Source organism: Panthera onca, chromosome E1 (assembly GCF_046562875.1).
Source record: "Panthera onca isolate mPanOnc1 chromosome E1, mPanOnc1 haplotype 2, whole genome shotgun sequence".
NCBI lineage: Eukaryota > Metazoa > Chordata > Mammalia > Carnivora > Felidae > Panthera > Panthera onca.
In genome coordinates, this window is record NC_138352.1 from 52,558,980 (window position 1) to 52,578,822 (window position 19,843).

General features: G+C 52.2%; 2 protein-coding genes across 4 annotated transcripts in view; one reads left to right on the forward strand and one right to left on the reverse strand.

The window, feature by feature from the left end:
* Positions 1 to 613: 613 nt before the first annotated feature.
* On the forward strand, positions 614 to 7,096 carry TAC4 (tachykinin precursor 4). 2 transcript variants are annotated; one of them, XM_078437287.2, is made up of 5 exons: positions 614 to 832; positions 4,126 to 4,219; positions 4,859 to 4,891; positions 5,858 to 5,933; positions 6,704 to 7,096. In XM_078437287.2, exons 1-4 carry the CDS (start codon positions 713 to 715, stop codon positions 5,926 to 5,928), a joined length of 318 nt encoding a protein of 105 aa, XP_078293413.1. In that variant the 5' UTR covers positions 614 to 712; the 3' UTR covers positions 5,929 to 5,933; positions 6,704 to 7,096. The 2 variants fall into 2 exon arrangements, with proteins under 2 accessions (XP_078293413.1, XP_078293414.1); XM_078437288.2 differs by lacking the exon at positions 5,858 to 5,933.
* Positions 7,097 to 15,584: 8,488 nt separating this feature from the next.
* Positions 15,585 to 19,843, reverse strand: part of KAT7 (lysine acetyltransferase 7) — a 31,754-nt gene continuing 27,495 nt past the window's right edge. For both annotated transcript variants that reach the window (XM_060646338.3, XM_060646337.3), the window contains 3 exons: positions 18,951 to 19,097; positions 18,230 to 18,336; positions 15,585 to 17,323 (listed from right to left, as the gene is read on the reverse strand). In XM_060646338.3, the coding sequence (XP_060502321.1) occupies positions 17,222 to 17,323; positions 18,230 to 18,336; positions 18,951 to 19,097 (356 nt within the window). In that variant the 3' untranslated portion in view covers positions 15,585 to 17,221. The remainder of the gene's footprint in view (positions 17,324 to 18,229; positions 18,337 to 18,950; positions 19,098 to 19,843) is intronic.

Consider the following 19,843-nt stretch of genomic DNA (forward strand, 5'->3'; position numbering starts at 1 on the left):
GGGAAGTAGTTTAGCCCTGATGACACCTCAGCAGGAGGCCATTCTTCTGGCGAATTCCAATTCTCCCTCTCAAGAAGTTCCACTCCTTCAAGCACCGTGTTCCTTCTCTCAGGGCGGGAAGTGCGTTTCTATACACACCCTGGGACTCAACAGAAGGGAACAGCAGGAAGGGGGGGTGCTCAGCAATGGGAAGACAAGCGGTAGGATCTGGGGAGAGGCCTCTCTTACAGGGGAACAGTGCACCGGGCAGGGAGGAGCCACACAGTCCCCTTCCCTTGTCACCCACCATTTCCAGGGTGACAAGGCCCCCTCGGGCTTGTAGCCAGGCCCCACACAGTGCCCCATTGTGCACCTGCCACCAAGGGAATGCAGCCAAAGGCGAGGCGGGTGTTGCATCAGAGCGCTGAGCCCGGGGATCAAGTGCTGGGGCACCAATGGAAGAGGTCTGGTCCCTCCTTTGGTATCATTGGCCTTTCCAGCAGGGGAGGGAGGGGTGGGAGTCACAGGAAGTGGCCTCAGGGGTCAGATAAGCCGAAGGAAAAGCAGGGTAGCTGGAAGGACCGAGCATAGGTGGAGCTTCACACACACACACACACACACACACACACACACACACACACGAAAGGAGCCAGAGAGAGGACCCAGACCTGGGGGCAGCATCTACAGGCCGAGAGGGGCTCCCAGAGGGTCCCGGGACCGAACACTACTGACCATGCTGCCCTGCCTCCCCCTGCTTCTCCTGATGGGGCTGCCTGCATGCACCGGGGCAGTTGACGAGAAACTGGCACTAGCAGCTGAAGCAGGGTCCTGGGTAACCGTGACCCTGGAGGAGGTACCTTTGGGGTGAGGCAGGGGCTGGTCCGTGGTGGAGGGGTTAGAAGACCCCTTCTGCCGGTGTCAGGAGAGTAGGTTGTACATTGTTAGCCGTGTTGTCTGACTCCCCTCTGTGGGTAGGTTCAGGGCCGTGGCCCCTGGCCTGGCACACCTCCGAAGGGGCACATGTACATGGAACAGTGGGTGTGTGTGCGTGTGTGGGGGGTGAGCGTGGGTGTGTGAGTGTGTGTTTGTGTCTTAACATACACTATGTTCCTGGCACTGGCCTAAATGCTTCATAAATATTCACCAGTTTAATCCTCCTATCAGCCTTGTGGAGATGATATCATTACTATCCCCATCTCACAGATAAGGAAACCGAGGCACAGAAAGGTCAAACAGTCTGTGCAAGGTTATGCAGATTCAGCAGCACAAGGTCAGATTTGGTGTATCCGTCCATCAGAGGACATTTTCCAGAGTTTCCTTCCTTCTTTTATTTTTTACATTTATTTACTTTTGAGAGACAGAGAGAGACAGAGTACAAGTGAGGGAGGGGCGGAGAGAGAAGGAGACACAGAATCCGAAGCAGGCTGTAGGCTCTGAGTTGTCCGCACAGAGCCGGACGCGGGGCTCGAACTCACAAACTGCGAGATCATGACCTGAGCTGAAGCCTGACGCTCAACCGACTGAGCCACCCAGGCGCCACCCCCCCCCCCAGAATTTCCTTTCAAAGGGGGGGCCAACTTGGGGCGGGACCACGGTTTCATCTGTATAGAAACTCTTATTTCCTGATAAGAGTTTGATTGCCAGGATCTTCTACTAAACTGGGGAGAAACCCAAAAATCAGGCATACAGCATCTGTGCCCCGACTCCATCTGATTGGGAAGACAAAGACCCTGACCTTGGGCAGCTCCCAGACAGGGGAGTGAGGTCAGCAGAGCAAACAGGACCAGTGTTCCGTGAAGGGTTTTAGGAGGGCAGACAGGGCAAGCCTGAGCCTGGCTCTCCCAGTCCCAGGATGGTCAGGACCCTGGGGTCACTGGGAGAGCCATCGAAGGAACAGCCACTCGTGGTGGATTTCCAGGAACCCCTGCTTTGTCCCCGAGTGTGGTCGAGAAGACAGCAGGGTGGGCAGTCCTGGGTTCAAGTCTCCGCTTCTCCACTGATGCTGTGCGGCCTTGGGAAGGTCACGGCTGCTCTCTGGCCGTGAGTGTCCTCACCTGTAAAACGGGAGGCGAGGGAAGATGATCCCCGAGACTCTTTGCAAGCTGTGACATGCTTTGCAGCATCTGTGCCAAACATCACGGGACCTGGCCCAGGCCCGGGGACACCGAGCCACGTGACGGGGAGCTCTCTACGCAGCCACGCGAGAAACAGCACCTCACCCGGTCTGCTGGGCTTCCCAGCCCCGGGCGCCAACCCCTGCAGCTGGGTCTCATGAGTATTCTGTTTCCTGACACGCAGGGCTGGGAGTAGAGGAACCATTTCCACGAGGGAGGTGACGGAAGGAAGGAACAAGGCAGTGTCAGCATGGCTTGTCACCTCCCCCGCTCTGAGGGATCCCCCACGTGCAGCTATCCCTGGAGCTGGGGATTTGGGTTAAATGCATGAGGAGGGCTTCAGGCAGGGGGAGGAGTCTGTCCCGGGTAAATGGGGACCAGTGTCCAGCCACCCAGGAGGGTGGGAGAGAGGTGAGTCTTGTTTAATTCATAAGCATCAATTCTCTCCAGCTTGCCTTTGAAGGCCGCCTTTTACCCAAAGTGGTTTTCATGAGCTTTTCAGAAATGGGTCCAGATCTCCAAGGAGGCTTTTCCGGTTCCAGGCCAGGCCAGGCGACTCCAGCTAGGTGGCTTGTGTTACTTGAGGGCTTTAGCTGCCTGTCTTCAGCCTTCCTGGGAAAGGAGACCCCATCCTCCTCCCTCTTCCCAGACTGCCAGAGAAAGGGCCCCTCTTCGGCATTCTGTATCCCACACCTGCTGTGTTCTAGGCTCTGTGCCAGGTACTGGGCGCACAGAGATGTGAAGATGGTCTAACGACTGTCACCCATTGTCACTCTCTCCACTAGCAAGCATCTCTCCCTCTCGGCAGAGCTGAGCAAGCCCTTCGGGGTTAAGGCCAGAAAGTGAGATGACATTGGCCCACATCACGAAGGCTGATGGAAAAATGAGAACTTCAACCCATAGCTCTCGGCCCAGAACTTTCACCCCAGCAGCTCAAGGATGAAAAGGTCTTTGGGGGCACCTGGGTGGCTCAGTCGGTTGAGCGTCTGACTTCGGCTCAGGTCACGGTTCGTGAGTTCGAGCCCCGCGTCGGGCTCTGTGCTGACATCTCGGAGCCTGGAGCCTGCTTCAGATTCTGCGTCTCCCTCTCTCTCTGCCCCTCCCCTGCTCATGGTCTCTCTCTCTCTCTCAAAAATAAGTAAACATTAAAAAAAAAAAAAACTAAAGAAAGAAAGGAAGGAAGGAAGGAAAGAAAGAAAGAAAGAAAGAAAGAAAAAGAAAGAAAGAAAGAAAGAAAGAAAGAAAGAAAGAAAGAAAGAAGAAGAAAGAAAGAAAGAAAATGCCTTTGCCAAGGGTCGTGGCCTCCACCCCAGGCCTCATGCCATGTTCCATATGGGAGACCCAGGCTGTTGGGTAGGACACGCGTGGGGGGAAGTCAGGGGAGAAGCAGTGGGAGTGAGGGTGCAGGGGGAGATCTCCCGCCTTGCCTACCAGGTGCCCACCATGAGTTCATCAGCTGCCCCCCGCCCCTTGTCTATGCTTGGAGACATTTCTAAGATAGAGCAGAACCCAGGCCCTGGAGGCAGACTCCTTGGGTTCAAATCCTGCCTCCACCACTTCCTGTGTGACCTTGGACAAGTCATTTACACCCCCCCCCCATAAGTCTTAGTTTCCCCACCTGCAGAGTGGGGATAAACCACAGTCACTACTTCATATGGTGTTTGTGAAGAGTAAACGAGATTTTGGCCTTTGAGCCAGGTGACCCAGATTCAAGTTCTGGCTCCATCTCTGGACAAACCAATCTCTCTGTGCCTCGGTGTCTTTGTCTGTAGCCTGGTAACCATACCGGTTCTTAGTTGGTGTGGCTTCAGCGGGGATGAAATGAGTTCATATGCAGAAGCACCGGGAACCGTGTGAGGAACGTAACAGGCAGAACATTAGCTATCTATTGCATCTAGTAGGCACAGTATTGGGTAAAGAATGCGCCAGAGCTGCGTGCCCGCACGGAGCAAGGGTCATGACGTTGCTGTTGTTCAGGCTGCCCTCCCGGTCTGGTCTCCGGCCTCTAACGATGAACTCTTTGCTTCCCCAGGACGGTGTCGTCCCCCACATTCAGCTCACGCTTCAGGAGGTGAAAAGGGGCAAAACGAGCCAGTTCTTTGGGCTGATGGGGAAGCGGGTGGAAGGTGAGTGACAAAGATGGGCGCTGTCCAGACAGGGGTGGTTCTGAGCGGGTTCTGTGAAACCAAGCCCAGGCACCAGGCCGGTAGGGGTCACCCGTGCCATAGGGTGTCCGTATGAATGATCGTCAAACAGCGACGCTTTGTGGAGAGATCATTAGGCCAGGCTACAGGTGTGAAAACAGGGGCTGCCTCTGGCATGTGGGGGTGCAGCCACCCCCTAAGGGTGAGGGCATCGAAAGTCAGATGCTCAACCGACTGAGCCACCCAGGCACCCGTTTTGTTTTGTTTTGTTTTGTTTTGTTTTTAACAACTACATACTTACATATATATGCAAACAGATACGGAAATTTCTAGAAGGATAGACATCAAACTGTCAACAGTGGTTACATCGAGGCTGGGAAGTGGAGGTGAGGGGAAGAGGGTGAAAGGGACTTTAATTTTGACTCCACAAACCTCTCATTACTTGACTCTTTTCATAGTGGGCATGTATTCAAAGGCTGCTTTTGTAATAAAAAAAAAAATAGGCACATTAAAAAAAAAAAAAAAAAGGCACTGAGCCCCAAAGAGCCACCAACCCTTCCTGCCTCACCAAGCCCCCAGGGAAGCAGTGTGGCTCTCACTCCTTCTTCCTCTTCCCCCCAGGAATACCTCCTATCCAGCCAGAGAGAAGAACAGGTAAGTGTTGTCTAGGTTTTCCTCTCAGCCTGCTCCCCGGGGAGGGCGGAGTTGTCCCAGCCACTAACAAGCCGGAGGTGGGGGACATGTTCTGGCCAGGGGCATGCCAGGCTGGCATCGGAGAGGGTGGGGCCAGCCTGGTTTGGCCACACACTAGGCTTCCTGGCTGTGTCCTTAGAGAGGTGGTCTGTGCGTGTGGGGTCGGGGGCGGCGGGGGGTGGGGAGTAGTTGCAGGGATAAGGAAGAGACAGGATACAGCCAGTTCTGCCCAAAGGTTTCAAAATCACTTTGGGTCTAAACCTGGAATTGGAAAAACTAACCAATCCATTGCCCACACTGAGCCTAGAAGGATCTGAAAAGCGCAAATCTGAGCGGCCGGTACCCTGCCCCCAATCCCTGGTGAAAAGAGGGGGGAAAAAAAATCAAAAGAAAACCGACCAACCTTGACCCACCACGCCCTCGGGACTCAGGAGGATCAAGTCCAATGCTCTGACGACTCACCACATCCTCCGGGCTGCTCTCACGGGCTTGACTCCAAGCCCCACCTCTCCTTCCCCCACTGCCTGCCCTACCCTGGGCGCCGTGCTGTCCTTGGCACATTGCCCTGCCCTGCCTTGCTGGGTCACGTGACTGGTGTCCCCAGAGTGGCGCCCCTCCCACCTCGGGCAGGAGCAGGTCTGCTGTCTCCTCTGTACCCACAACGCGAGTTTCCATCAGTGAGAGGGGCCCCCTAGGTGTCTGTGGAAAGAACGGCAAAGGGAGGGACGGTGAAGGAGAAAGAGGCGGAAATCAATGAATGAAATCAGTGAGCAAAATGAACCAATCCACGGTTCTTCCTCAACTCCCAGGATGCTTGAGCAATGACTACATTTACAAGGCCCCAGGGCTGGCCCTGCCCTGCCCTGCCCTTCTTGGGTCCCAGGACAGCCTTACTGTGCTGCTCTCCTTCTTTTCTGTCTCTTCTAGCTCCACCCCCAGGGCACCCACCAGCAGGCACAAAGAGCGTGGGGCCTCCTGGGCAGGGCAGGACCCTCTAGAGAAGGTAGGTGAGAGCCTCCAGCGGATTGCAAGGGCATCGGGAGAAAGCGACCAGACGCCTCACTGCGTCTCCACGGTGGGAGCTGCCCAGCAGCTGGACAAACAGAGCAGGGTCCCCACCAGCCATTAGGCAGATGTCCCATAGAAGAACGCAGCTGAGGTGCAGGGAGGCGGTCCCTTTGGTGATCCAGGCCCGAGACAGCTGTAGTCCTGAAGCTGGACCCTCTCCATCCAGATGGCAAGTCCTCTGTGTCCCCCACCCCCACCCCCACCCCAAGACTCTTTTCTAAATGTCTGAGCGATTCCATCTGAAGGGCCATGGAAGTCACCTCAGTACCAACACGGGATCAGTGTCCCTCCATGCAGAGTGTGGGGCAGGGATCGTCATTTTGCAGGGATGGGAAGCAACTTGCCCAAAGTCACACAGTGAGCTGAGGACAGCAGGGACGAACGCTGGGTCTCCTGCTGCCTAGTCCGCTGCACCTTATACATCTCCAGGAGGGCCTCTGGCCTTTCAAATACTGGATCAGCACTGCCCTTCTTTTAGACAGAATAGCTGAGGTGAGGGCTGGCCCATCCGTGTTCTGGAGGCGCTTACAATTGAATCCGGGAAGATACGATACCCGACAGATGAACTTGTCATTTGTCCAACATATGTACAGCCTGGGGGTAGGGAAGTGGAGGGCCCAGAGGGGAGTGACTGGGGAAGCCCTCCAGGGGTCGGGGGTGGGGTGGGACAGACGAGGTTCTTCTAACCGCCGCCGTCATGCACAGAACCCTTCCCAGGCAGAGAGGACAAGGACCACGGGTCAGAGTGAGAGCGCCCACCGCACACTTCCCAGGGGCCGAAACCCCGTCTCCTTACCTGGACGTTCCAGCTACAGCGGCCAGGCCAACGCGCTTCTCCGTGCGTCTCCCGCGCCCCGACGCAGCCATGTCCCAGCCGGCTCACTGAACTCACTGCGGTTCCTTCCAGGACTCTTCAGTGTTAGGCAATGGTGACGCATAAAGGCACTGTTGTCTCAGTCGCGAGTTGGGGCTGACTGACCCTGCCCTCCCTCGGCACTCAGCCCCCATCTGGCGACTAAGCAAGGGCCGAGTGCTACCTGCTTCCACGTCTCCTGTGCCTGGAACACAGTAGGGGCTCAATAAACGGACAAACAGTGAGCAGTTTCTTCTCTGGCACAGGGTAGACGGCAGGAATGCCCAGGGGCCCGGCAGGGCAGCAGGCGAGGTCTTTTCCAGAACCGCAAAGGGAAATTCTAAACAGCCCTGGTCCCCACCTTTGGGACACAGGTAAGCAGGACAGCCCCAGCCTGAAAGCAGACACCCTTTTCCCTACTCACAGGTCATCATCTCAACGACCCGAATCCATGGGTCCACTGACCTGGAGAGGAATTGGATCCCAGGTCCTCCTTCATCAATTCTCATGTATAAAAAGGGGCTCTTCAAGTAACTGCTTTGCTTTTGGGACACAGGCAGCTAGTTCATGCTGAGCACTGGGGAGAACTCCGGAGCAACGAAACACTTCCTACCCTTAGGGAGCCCCCAGTCTGATGGGGAGACCACTGTCGCAGCCCCAGGGGTTAATAGGCAGGCAGGGCACAGAGGACTCTGGGATGCTTAGAAATAGGCCTGCCAACCAGAATGAAACCACGGAGGGCAAAGCTAGGGAGTAAGCGTGGAGGGGCTACGTAAAGGAACGAGTAAGGAGTTGTGTGGGCTCAGCAGAAGACAATTCATTAATTCCCTAGGGTACATAACATTTAGCTTCTGTGTCCCTCTCTCCACAAAGGAGGAAACGGGCTAGAGGTTTTTTGGGAGGGGTACATCTGATCTTTTGGGAGTGGGGTGGCCAGGCTGTTTTTATTTTTTACTTAAAAAAATTTTTTTAATATTTATTTTTGAGACAGAGAGAGACAGGGCATGAACGGTGGCGGGGGGGGGGGGGGTCAGAGAGAGAGAGAGGGAGACACAGAATCCGAAACAGGCTCCAGGCTCTGAACTGTCAGCACAGAGCCCGACGTGGGGCTTGCTTGAACTCACGACCCGTGAGATCATGACCTGAGCCGAAGTCAGACGCTTAACTGACTGAGCCACCCAGGCGCCCCCAGGCTGTTTTTAAAGGGAGGGGAAGATGGCACTGGAGGAGAGGGCAGGCCCTTCATCTGGGTGCCGGGGAAGGTTTCAGTGAAAGCAGAGACCAGTAAGGGGCAGCCAGATGGGGTCAGCACAACCAGTTAAGATAGATCCCTCTATTCGACCTGTAATAAAATAGCCTCCATCCTGTTCATCATGAGCCCTGAATCAACCTCAGGTCTCCCCGTTCTTCCTTCTCCCACCTCACGCACGGCCAGTGAGCCAGATGGGAGTGGGGGCAGTGCAAGCCCTCTCCAGACACCCCTGCAGAATTCCCCAGTTAATGCATCCCTTACTCCATCCACTCCTGAACTCCTATCCCCCGTCCCCCCACCCAGTGCCGTGGTCCCAAGAGGCGGGTCACTGTCATAGCCCAACTTGAAGGAGTGGCAAAGAGGACTGAAATTTGGGACATTTAAGAGAAGCTGGAGTCACCAAATATTTAGTGAGCTGCCTCTCCGTGCTGGCACTGGGCCAGGAACTCAGACGGAAGAAGGGGGACACAGATTTGTCCTTGAAGATCTAACGAGCCTTACAGGGGGGATTGAGATGTGCAAAGGCCACTCCCTGCTCTCCATTGATCCTGATCTCACCCCCCACCACGTTCCCTCAACTTCTGGTTCCCGCACCTACCATGCTGGGGAATTCTTACTCAGAGGTCAATGTCTCTGAAAAGCTTTCCCGAGCTGGGAACTACTCATTCACTCCCGCCTCTGAGTTTCCAAAGCACCTTGCACATACTTCCATGACATCACTCAATATAGGATCTTCTAGCTCACACGTCCCGTCAGCAGGGTTTCTCAAGCACGCGGACCACATCCCATGCGTCTTTATCCCAGAGCCAAAGTAGGGCTTGGCGCCTAAGAGGTCCTTGGAGAGTGTTTTGACAGAAGGGCTCACACTTCCTGTCCTCGGGGAGTCTCTGTCTCTAGAGAGCCATGAGGGAGCCAAACTTAATACAGGTACCTGAGATAAATAATCGCAGCCACAGCTTATCACACACATACCGTGTGGTTCTCAACCTCAGCAGGTGCTAACGCTGAACTCTTCACCGACCGCCCCAAAGGCACTCCTCCCCCCTCCCGCCCCCCCACCCACCGTGGTGGGCATCTCCACAAATGGCACCTCTGCGTGCCCGGTAGAAACCTGGGAGCCACCCTCTCTCTACTCCTCATGCCTCACATCGAATACGTCCCCCAGTTCTTGGCTTCTCCAAAATCCATCTCAAATTCCTGCCCCCTCCACGACCACCCTTTGTGCAAACCGCGGTCTTCCCTTGCCGGGAGGGCGACACCCCCCCTACTTCCTTGCTTTCCCACCTGACTGCCAGACCCACCCCCATCTATGCGCCACCCAGAGCATGACCTTTTAAAATGGGAAATCGGATCCCGCCAGCCCCTGCTGGCCGCAGTTCAGCTTCCAGGGATAAACCTGACAGTCAAGGCCTCCAAGTCCCTGTGCTCTGTTCTTTCCCCCACAGCCGGGCTTTCTCTCAGGCCCTCACACACACCAGGGCTCACCTACACCCGGCTCCATACCCAGGCTCTCTCTGCTTTGGGAGAGCTGCCCCCATCCCTCCACTCCCCCACCCCTGGCCAACTCATTGTTCAAGATAAAGGGTCTTCTCAGGGATTCCTTGATAACCAAGCTCAACCAGCGGCCTCCACTGCTGCTCCCACCCCTGGTCCTTTTCCCTTCGCAGCACTGATCACAATTAGAAATCATATGTATTCATATCTGCCTCCTCCAGGAGACTGCAAGGCCTTTTTTTTTTTTTTTTTGGACAAATGAACATCTGTGTATAAGCCAGGCATTCTGCAAGACAATTTCCCTTCATAGTTACTATCCTCACTCTGCAGGTGACAATAAGCCACACGCTTGAAGTTACACGGGAAATGGCAGACCCAGGATTTGAGCCAAGGTGCCTTCGCTCCAAACACCCAAACCCCTCCACTCGCTTGGTCTACGCCTATAACCGTACAGACAAGTCCCAGGCAGAATTAAGGCTTCACAAGGAACTCCTTTTTAGCTGGGCCATTTCAATTGGTGGGGAAGAAACTTCCAAATGTCTACCCACTCCCCCCCCCCCCCCCCCCAGCATACCAGTCTTGCAGGAGTCTCCTTCCAGATTGGATCCTTTTAGGAAATGTTACTGTGTTTTCCTCTAGGAAAAGCCCAAGAGGGAGGTTTTGGGAAGCTCTGAAGTCAAGAAACATACCGCTACTTTTTAACTGAGTTGATTCCCTAGCTTGTGTGGCTACAGTATCCTTTTTGCCCATACTATAGGGTTCAGTGGAACACACTTAGGGGAGGATTATCCAGAAAAAAGAGGAGAGGGGGTAGAGACTAAGCCAGCTGCACTCTGAGGCTGTGTGTAGGGGAACCACCAAGGCCATGTGAGCTGAGCCAGCTTATGGAAAGACTTGAAAGCCAGGATGAATGTGACCTTAATCCAACAAGCATTGGGAAGCCCGGTGGATGAGCAGGGAGGCGACGAGCCACATCTGGACAGCAGGATATTCTCCACTCTTCCTGACCCGCTTCCATAAGGAGGTAGCAGAGATTCCAAGGCCAGGCAGGGACCTCAGAAGCAACTTGACAGCTGAAACAAGCTGAATGGCCACACCGGGCTCGAAGTGGCTCCCAGGCTGCCGTAGTATGGCCTAGGAATAGTGCCCCTAGAGTTACACAGGGGGTGGCCCTTTGCCAGGCACATCTGGTTTCCAGTCACAGGCAACCAGCTGAGGCAACCTACAGGCCAAACTCAATTCCTGTCCTCGCATTTCGAAAGTTCTCTTCTGCCCTTGCCCAACGCTGTGTGTCAAAATCATCTGCAAGGAAGGGCTTCGAACGGTATTTCACCCTTGCGTTTTAGTTTCAAGCGATGCCAGCAGGGGTCACTGCCGAGGCCGCATTCAGGAGGGAGGCCTGGGATCTCTGTATTCCACTTCTGCACCTCCTCCCACGCCCGGTCTCTCTTCGCACGGCCCTCACTCTTCACTTTCGCTCAAGCTTCGGGTGTGGAAACATCTCAGCTGGTTTCCCACAGCAAAAGCGGAAGCCGCCAGCCTATCACTTCTGCCTCATTCAAGGGGTCAAAACAAGTGAAGAGTCCAGCCCACTCTCCAGAAGGAAAAGGATGGCTCTTGCTGGGAGGAACAGAACACATAGCCAGAAATGGCAGAGACTGCTGGTGGCCAGCTCTGGAGATGATCTACCACACCTGTGTGTGTGTGTGTGTGTGTGTGTGTGTGTGTGTGTGTGTGTGAGAGAGAGAGAGAGAGAGAGAGAGACACACAGAGAGAGAGAGAGAGAGAGAGAGAGAGAGACAAGAGTATAGGTTTCTAATAACTCTGGAATAAATAGAAGGTGAGCTGTTCCCAGAAACGAACCCCCAGTGAAGAAGGGAAGGCTGCTTGGAATGAACATGACGGGTCAAGGACAAAGGTGTTTATATCTCACAGAGATCGTCTGGGGCGAGCAACGGAGCCCGTGTTGTGCAACAGCACAGGTTATTTTTCTCCACTCTTGGCACAAATAAACAAGCCCCCAAACTCGCAAATGGCGGCCACATGACCGGCATCTCTAAGGTCTTGCACAAGGCCGAGGAGACAAACTGGTATTTCAGCACCAGGGGCATTTGTCACCACCGGGCGGTCCTTTGTTTCCTCCTCGGTGACACTGGCATTTGGTTGGAAGACACCACAAAGGAAGTGGGCAATTACACTGCCCCCCTCGGCAGGAGACAGTCTGGGAGAGGCAGTCATACAAGTTTGGAGCAGAAAGTGCCGGGGCAAATCCGGCGCGTCTAGTGCTTAGAATTCCATGACCCAGCGGAAGACCAAAGATCGTGTCTACGGGGCGCCTGGGTGGCTCAGTCGGTTAAGGGGCCGACTTCAGCTCAGGTCATGATGTCGCGGTCTGTGAGTTCGAGCCCCGAGTCGGGCTCTGTGCTGACCGCTCAGAGCCTGGAGCCTGTTTCAGATTCTGTGTCTCCCTCTCTCTCTGCCCCTCCCCCGTTCATGCTCTGTCTCTGTCTCAAAAATAAATAAACGTTAAAAAAAAAAAAAAAAAAAAAAAGAAGATCGTGTCTACAACTCCTAGCACACCCCACATAGTTAACCAAGTTTTCACTTTATCCTAACACGCAGAACCCCGTGCCGCGTTTTGTGTATATGCACGCTTGGGAGGCCACGGGAGGAAGTGGAGAGCCACAGCGAGCCAGGCCCGCTCCGTCAGCGGTCACTTTACCTTACTCTGTGGGACCGGTCATTTGAGCCTGCACACACAAACCAGTTGAGGGCTCTGGGGGGGGTGGTGTGAAGGCGGGGTTCACACTTGCTCACAGAAGCTTTCACAAACCAAGTTTCTTATTTCTGAACCTCAATGCAGGAATGGACTTCGAAGGCGGGGTCTCCTGAACTGTAGACAAATGGGTGCGTATCAGCATCGCGTGCATTCCAGAAGATCCAAGGCTAGTTTTTCTCAAAAGGTCAGAAGAAAAAAAATGATAGTCTCTGCAGAGAGCTACGACGCGTGACCCCGGCACCGGTCACACAACCTGCACTTCCTGGATGCCATTTGGCCTATCAGTGGCTCTTTGGATGAAAAGGCAGGAAGGTGAAGTTACTAATACACCGTAAGTCGACGCTTTCCATCCCATTCCATATTCCAGAAATGTGTACCGTAAGCTGTGGTCTGTTTTCCTACTGGCCTTTCATACGTAGCCCCAACCTCCATTCGAACCAACTACTTTTCGCATCAACTCCATGCAAGACCATTCCCAACCCTAGGCAGGCCATCTGCCCAGAACTACAGGGACAAAAACATAGCTAACAATCACAAGCGTCATCTCGGCCTATACAGGGTAAACCATATTGTTTAAAAAAAAAAAAAAAAATCACTTGACTCCCTCTACTTCCTTGGGAGAAACGGGAATAACAGGCAGAGGGATCACGGGGCTCATGACGGCATCGTTAACGGGTCTGGAATCAGAGGGAATCAGGACTTGGTTTCTATAATCCAGCAGCAAGAACTCTGAGCCTCCAATTTTCCCATGAAGAAGAGCGAGGTATGAGGAGGGAAGGAAACCTCAGAAAGGGATGATGCTTACTGAATAGCTCAATCCTAAAATCAGCAGCACCAGAACAGGGCAAGGCTTCTGCTTCCTGGTTCAGGTCTCTGGCCCCCAGCTGCTGCTTATAGGGTCAACTGAAGTCCTTTCCTTCATCTGAAAGCTTCCACGTTTATTTTTCTTGCAACGGAAACCACTGGAAGTATGGGTGCCTGTGGCTGAAGCAAGGAAATCCCAAAGGGGGAGGATGACTGGGGTGCATGGATGGATGGCTCAGTCAGTGGAGCGTCTGATTTTGGCTCAGGGCATGATCTTGCGGTTGGTGAGTTCGAGCCCCGCGTCGGGCTCCGTGCGGACAGCTCGGAGCCTGGAGCCTGCTTCGGATTCTGTGTCTCCCTCTCTCTCTGCTCCTCATCCTGTTCACGCTCTCTCCAAAATAAACATTAATTTTTTTTTTTTTTTTTTTAAAGGGGAGGGGTGGGGGGGATGACTGATTATCATGGAACCAAAAACGTGGAGAAGGGGCGCCTGGGTGGCTCAGTCGGTTAAGCGGCCGACTTCAGCTCAGGTCATGATCTCGCAGTCTGTGAGTTCAAGCCCCGCGTCGGGCTCTGTGCTGACAGCTCGGAGCCTGGAGCCTGTTTCAGATTCTGTGTCTCCCTCTCTCTGACCCTCCCCCGTTCATGTTCTGTCTCTCTCTGTCTCAAAAATAAATAAACGTTGAAAAAACAATTCTTCAAAAACGTGGAGAAAGATAGAGGGTAGGGTGTTAGGTTCTCACGCTGGACAGACTACAAAATGAATGTTCTGCCTTCATTGTTTGTCACCTTAGGCTCCAGGCGTCCTGCAGAACCAGTGTGAATTACTCCTGCGTGGGGCCGACGTGAGGGTCAGAGGCAGTGGGAAGGCTCATAGCAGTGCCAAGCATATACAGGAAGTAGCCAGCACACGCCAGGGGTCCCTTCTCCTCCGGAAATAGAGTAGGCGCTTCCACTTAGAGGGTTTCAGGAGCTGGATCCAGGAATAATTCCAGACTTGTTCTGCTAGAAAAGAGCGTAAGCAGCCGAGTTGCTTTTGTGCAGGTAAAAAGAGTCAGAGGGGTCAGTCTTACACAAAATCGCCCAGGAAGCGAACACTCTGTTCCCATACCTGTAGGGGATTTAAACCAGAGAAATCTTTTACTTTTCCGTAAGGCACGTTGGGTGGCAATCAGCTGAGTCTTGGGATCCGGACTGTGCGCGAGAAAACTTCTAGTGCCCTGACCTCAACATTCCAGGCTCATGGCTCACATGACGCATTCCAATGTTTTAGAAATGTGAGCGAGCAGGGGCGCCTGGGTGGCTCAGTCGGTGAAGCGTCCGACTTCAGCTCAGGTCGTGATCTCAGTCAGTGGGTTCGAGCCCCCACGTCGGGCTCCGTGATGACAGCTCTGAGCCTGGAGCCTGCTTCAGATTCTATGTCTCCCTCTCTCTCTCTGCCCCTCCCCTGCTCATGCTCAGTCTGTCTCAAAAATAAGTAAAAACATTAAAAAAAAGAAAAAAAGAAAAGAAATGCGAGTGAGCAGAATTTCCCTTTGATACAAATATCTAGAATAGGGAGATTTGGGTATACATCATTCTAAGAGTTTAAGAAGGGTCTTTGTTTCTTTTTTAAGAATTTATATATTTTGAAAGAGAGTAAGCAAGAGGGGGAGGGACCGAGAGGGAGAGAGTCCCAAGTAGGCTCCGTGCTGTGAGCGTGGAGCCCGACCAGGGGCTTGTTCTGGAAACCGCAAGACTATGATGTGAGCCAAAATCAAGAGTCGGCCACTCAACTGTGCCAGCCTTCCTTTTCCTGCACTGGGTAAACGTTCCAGGGCAAATGAGCTCCTTTCAGAAAGCCTCTCAACTTGGGCGTCAGCGACTGGGAGGAGATAATGCTATTAACAAAGGAGCTTAGTGAAGAGAGGGAAACCTGTCCCCACTCCACTCCAAGTAGCCACTGTACCCCGGCTATCCAACTTCCTGCTGGTTCCTTTGCACTTGGAATCACAGGAAAATGCACTAATAATAATGAGGCACCAGGCTGGCTCAGTTTGTAGCACAGGTGACTCTCGATCTCGGATTTAGGAGTTCGAGCCCCACGTTGGGCATACAGCTTACTTTAAAAAAAAAAAAAAAAAAAAAAAAAAAGGAATACCGACCCATCACTGCTATGCATACCTATTAGCGGCAACTGAGTGAGGCAGAGAGAAGCCATCCCACCGAGAAGAGTTCGGAGCAATCACTCCCTCTATAGATAGCCTGCATCAGAGAAGACAACAAAAAAAATTCCACAGCCACAAACCACATCCCTCAACAGTCAGCTTACTGCCGGGGAAGATAAACCCCAAGCGCGTGCACTAGGAGCGCCGGGTCCTCGGCACCCCGTCCAGACAAAGAAAGGCTCCTGCGCAAAACGGGCTTGAGCAGAGAACATGCTTTATTGAGGAGTAGATATAGAACAGCACATTCTACCACATGTGGGGAAGGGTTAGCTTCGATAAAAGGCCTTTACCCCTTAAGAAAACCCCCAGTGAAGTTGCTTTTGGATAAACTTTTAACAGTGACACTGAAACTGGCAGGGAGCTGCCACTGAACATGCTTAAAATTAGCTCCCCCCAACCCACAGTGAGTATAAGTAGTGTACAGAGATGACAGGAGAAAGGCACAAATGACCAGAGTCGGGATTGTGGGGAGGGCTCCACACGAAGACAGCGGTGTTGGAGGCGACCAAGTTGGGAAGGGTGGCGGGTCCTACATCAAAAGCTGCCCCAAGATAGCAGGTTATAATGGGCCGGACAGAAATTAGAGGGAGCATCTCTTCCTTTGCTTGAAACCAAAAATAGGAGACCAGAGAATGGGCGGGGCGGGGGGGGGGGGGAGGTTGGGTAGGGACGGTGGCAGATCCCAAAAAAGGAAATGGAGGAGGAGTTCTTGGAAGGGCAGGAGTGCTTCAGTTCAAGAGGGGAGGGTGAGGCACTGTCGAAGAGGAGCCAACGTTGGCGGGGGGTGGCCACTCTGCCCTGCTGAGTCATGGGCTGAGAGGAGATCCGGAAGTCCCTCGCGGTCACTTCCTACTTCTCCAGGGATGTCCGGGCAAAAAAAAAAAAAAAAAATCACCGCGACTGGGACAGAAGTAAGGGTGTGTGCCAGATCGGACTGGCGGGTCCTGGGGAAAGGTCCGTGCAGCCTAACGACCCAGGGAGCGTGCGACCTGGACATTATTTTGGCACCTGCAGACGTACATAAAACGGGGCGGGGAGTTAGGGGAGGAGAATACATTCAGGACTGGGCACTTCCCGGGGAGGCAAGGAGCACTCATTGGCTTCCCCCGAGACACTGCAAGTTCACTGCAGGTGAACGCCAGGGACAGAATCACCACCTCTCGACCATCCTTCTCCATTTCATTCGGATAAATTACATACTGTTACCAAGTTAAAAACTACAGGTCTCCGGTCAGCTGGACGCTGATCAAAACCAGACCTTTCAATAGAAATGGTGGGGGTGAAAAAACTGCAAGGGAGATAAAAATCCAAAGGGAATGGACCCCTCCGAGTGGGCACACACTCACAAGCGTTCCCTCTTTCCTGCTCTTCCAAAAAAAAAAAAAAAAAAAAAAAAATACACGTTAAGGAGGAACTAGAAAGGTCCTGGTGGCGACAACCGTTATTTGGAAGTCTGGTGACCGGGGCAGCAAGATGCACTATTACAAAGTTCGGGAGACACAACACAACCTGAAGGGGCTAGAGGGCACGAGGGGAACCAGTGACTGGACAGGTACAGTACCAAACAGAACACCTTGGGTCAGTGCTACGAGGGATCTGTGCTCAAGTCTACTCGAGATCCCATCCAGGCAACCTCACTGAGGCCGAAACAACAGTTCCTCAGAACCAGCGTCTGCAGAGTACGTGAGGCTCGGAGCCAGGACAGTCCTGAGGGGCATGGCCTTCCCAGAGGATACTGTACTTGCCAATCACAAGAGCAACAGAAATGACAGACAGATCCCTAGGGTACGGATTCCTACTGCTGGGGTTCGCTGGCTCAGAGTAACAGGTCACTTTAAGTGCCCTTGGGAGGGGTCCATTTTAAACAGCTCGGATCCATGGTTTTATTGGAGTTGGATCTTTTGGCCTCCTTGGCTATCCACTCATCAATCAGGTCCTGGGGGAGGGAGAACAACAGGAAAAATTATTATACGCGTTCAACGAAAATGTCTTTGTACATACAGATTCCAAAATGCTGGTCAGTCAGGAAGGAATCACCCCAAGTTTAATGATATGCTAAGGTGCGAAAGAGGTATAAAAATATCTCCGGATTTACAAAATTCTTTCCCGCAGAATCCGTTTCTTCCTACTGTGTCCTCCGTAAGAAGTGAAAATTATTCATCTTCCCTTCTTATACAGGAGTCAACCAAATCAAATTAAAAGTGGCCATGACTTGAGATGGAATTTGTTAAAGGAATTTAAAAGCACTTGCACGAGCCCTGCGGTCTACGAAGATTCCCCTCTACAGATGGGCAATTTTTTCCAATCGAAGAAAATCACGCAACGACACAAGTACTGTGGGACACAAAGCTGCTTAACTGAGCGGCTTCACTTGTGTCATCTGAATCTGAGACAGGAGCTTACCCAAGGTTTCTGAGAGGGGAAGATAGGAGGGAGACAAGCCTAACAGACATTGCTGCCTATGAAAAAAAAAAAGAGAGAGAGAGAGAGACCCAGTGAAAGGTGTATCTAAGCAAACTCTTCCTTTAAGAAGAGAAGGCGGGGGGCACCTGGGTGGCTCAGTCGGTTAAGCGTCCGACTTCGGCTCAGGTTGTGATCTCATGGTTCGTGAGTTTGAGCCCCGAGTCAGGCTCTGTGCTGACAGCTCAGAGCCTGTTTTGGATTCTGTGTCTCCCTCTCTCTGACCCTCCTCCACTCACTGTCTCTCTCTCTCTCTCCAAAACACTAAACATTAAAAAAAAGGAAAAAAAGAGAGGGCTGCCTTTTGGGTGTTAAGCCCCCACTTCGCTGTTAAGCCTTAAGAGACATTTAGCCATGAGCCAGCAGCTGACAAAAACCTTACCTGTCTCTTTAAAACTAGATGTTTTCCTTTCCAGTACTTGAGCATCTGAAGGGCTTGCAGAGTGCTGACAATGTCCACAGGATTCACAGCTGTCTCCTGGCTAATTTCTGAAATAGAAGCACTATTGAGAACCTGGCCAAAGTGCAAACCCTCAAACCCCCAACTGAGCCTCGCTACCGCCACCCCCCCCCTTAGAGGAAATCCAAATGGTTGGAATCTTTGATACTCAACCCAACCTGTTCAGAAAAAGTTTACAAAACATTCATTTGACCGGTTCTAATAACTACAAAAGAGGAATAGTACAGCAGGAAATCACTCCGGCCCCTATGGAAATCAAGGTCAAAGACAGACCTGATTAAATTCTTCCACCCTGGCGTAAATATACAGGGATGTCTTACCAGCTCCTGTGTGTGCCAAAAGACCTGATGGAAAATAAACGTTTTTCTTCTTTCTGGACTTTTGTTACCAACCCCAGGTTTGTGCAACCAAATCGATAACCATTCCCAAGGGGCCAAACGCTCTGGAACCCGAAGGCACCTTTAGGGAGAGTCTCTGCAGTGCCCCGTATTCAGTGGGCCTTCTATTCTCATATTCAGATGAGACACAGAATGAGGCATTCTCTTTGCAGGTTACACGCACAGCGGGGCCAGTGGAAAAGCTGGACTATCCAGTGGCATTAACATCTTGGGTACCAACCATCTTCAAGAGTCAAAACACCAACCTTTGATAGAAATCTCTTTGCCTTGGAAATTATGCAGGTAACGGAGAAGCACTTCTTTCCAGTAACTGCGATAGCTTATGAGTCCCAGGTCGGAGAGCGGGCGTTCCGGGGAGCCAACTTTTTCTTCCACTTTGGAAAGCAAATAACCTGCCAGGGAATGGAACACACACACTGTTATTTCATCCGAACGGCAAACGACATTGTGCCAACGTGGCAGGCCTAACGAGAACCGTCTGCTGTGCGGTACGTTAGGATTCAGACATTCAACAAAATACAGTGTGGCTGCTGTATGGTATGCTACCTCGGGATAAACCAAAAGAAAGAACGTTATGTTAATATTTACTTGTAGGAGACAGGAAGAAAACTCGAGAAGGTTTCACACGTAGAAACTTTAGAACAATGGTTACCTGTAGGTGTGTGTTGGGAACAGGGGAGTGGGCACAGAGACGGGAAGCCATTTCATTACGTCACTTTGTGTGTTTTTGGAGATTTAAAAATTTTTCAAATAGATTATTATCTCAGTACCTACATCTCGTTATGGGGATGCAGTCCACAAACTCCACTCTGAGAAACCTTAGTGGGAAACTAACCTGCTTTCGACAAATAAATAGCAAAGAAAAACAAGAAACAGATGGAGTGGGAACTTTCAGACTGCAAGTGATTTACAAGCCACATCTATCAATGCCAATATGTCAATTCTCTTTGGAATGAAGTAAAAATAATTACGTGTGCTTTTTAAAGGAACAAAATCATAAAATTAAGGAAATCTGAATACTCTAACTTAGGTTATTAAAGGATTTGGGGAGGTTTGGTTTTGTGTAGGTTTTAACCTGAAATAGATCTTTTCTTTTAGAGACAACCAAGTAATTGAGGGTAGAAACAGAGGTAAAACA

Coding starts and splice junctions, on each gene's coding strand:
- TAC4 (XM_078437287.2), top strand. CDS start 713: ATGCTGCCCTGCCTCCCCCTGCTTCTCCTGATGGGGCTGCCTGCATGC. Junction 833..4,125: donor TAACCGTGACCCTGGAGGAG/GTACCTTTGGGG, acceptor TTGCTTCCCCAG/GACGGTGTCGTCCCCCACAT. Junction 4,220..4,858: donor GATGGGGAAGCGGGTGGAAG/GTGAGTGACAAA, acceptor TCTTCCCCCCAG/GAATACCTCCTATCCAGCCA.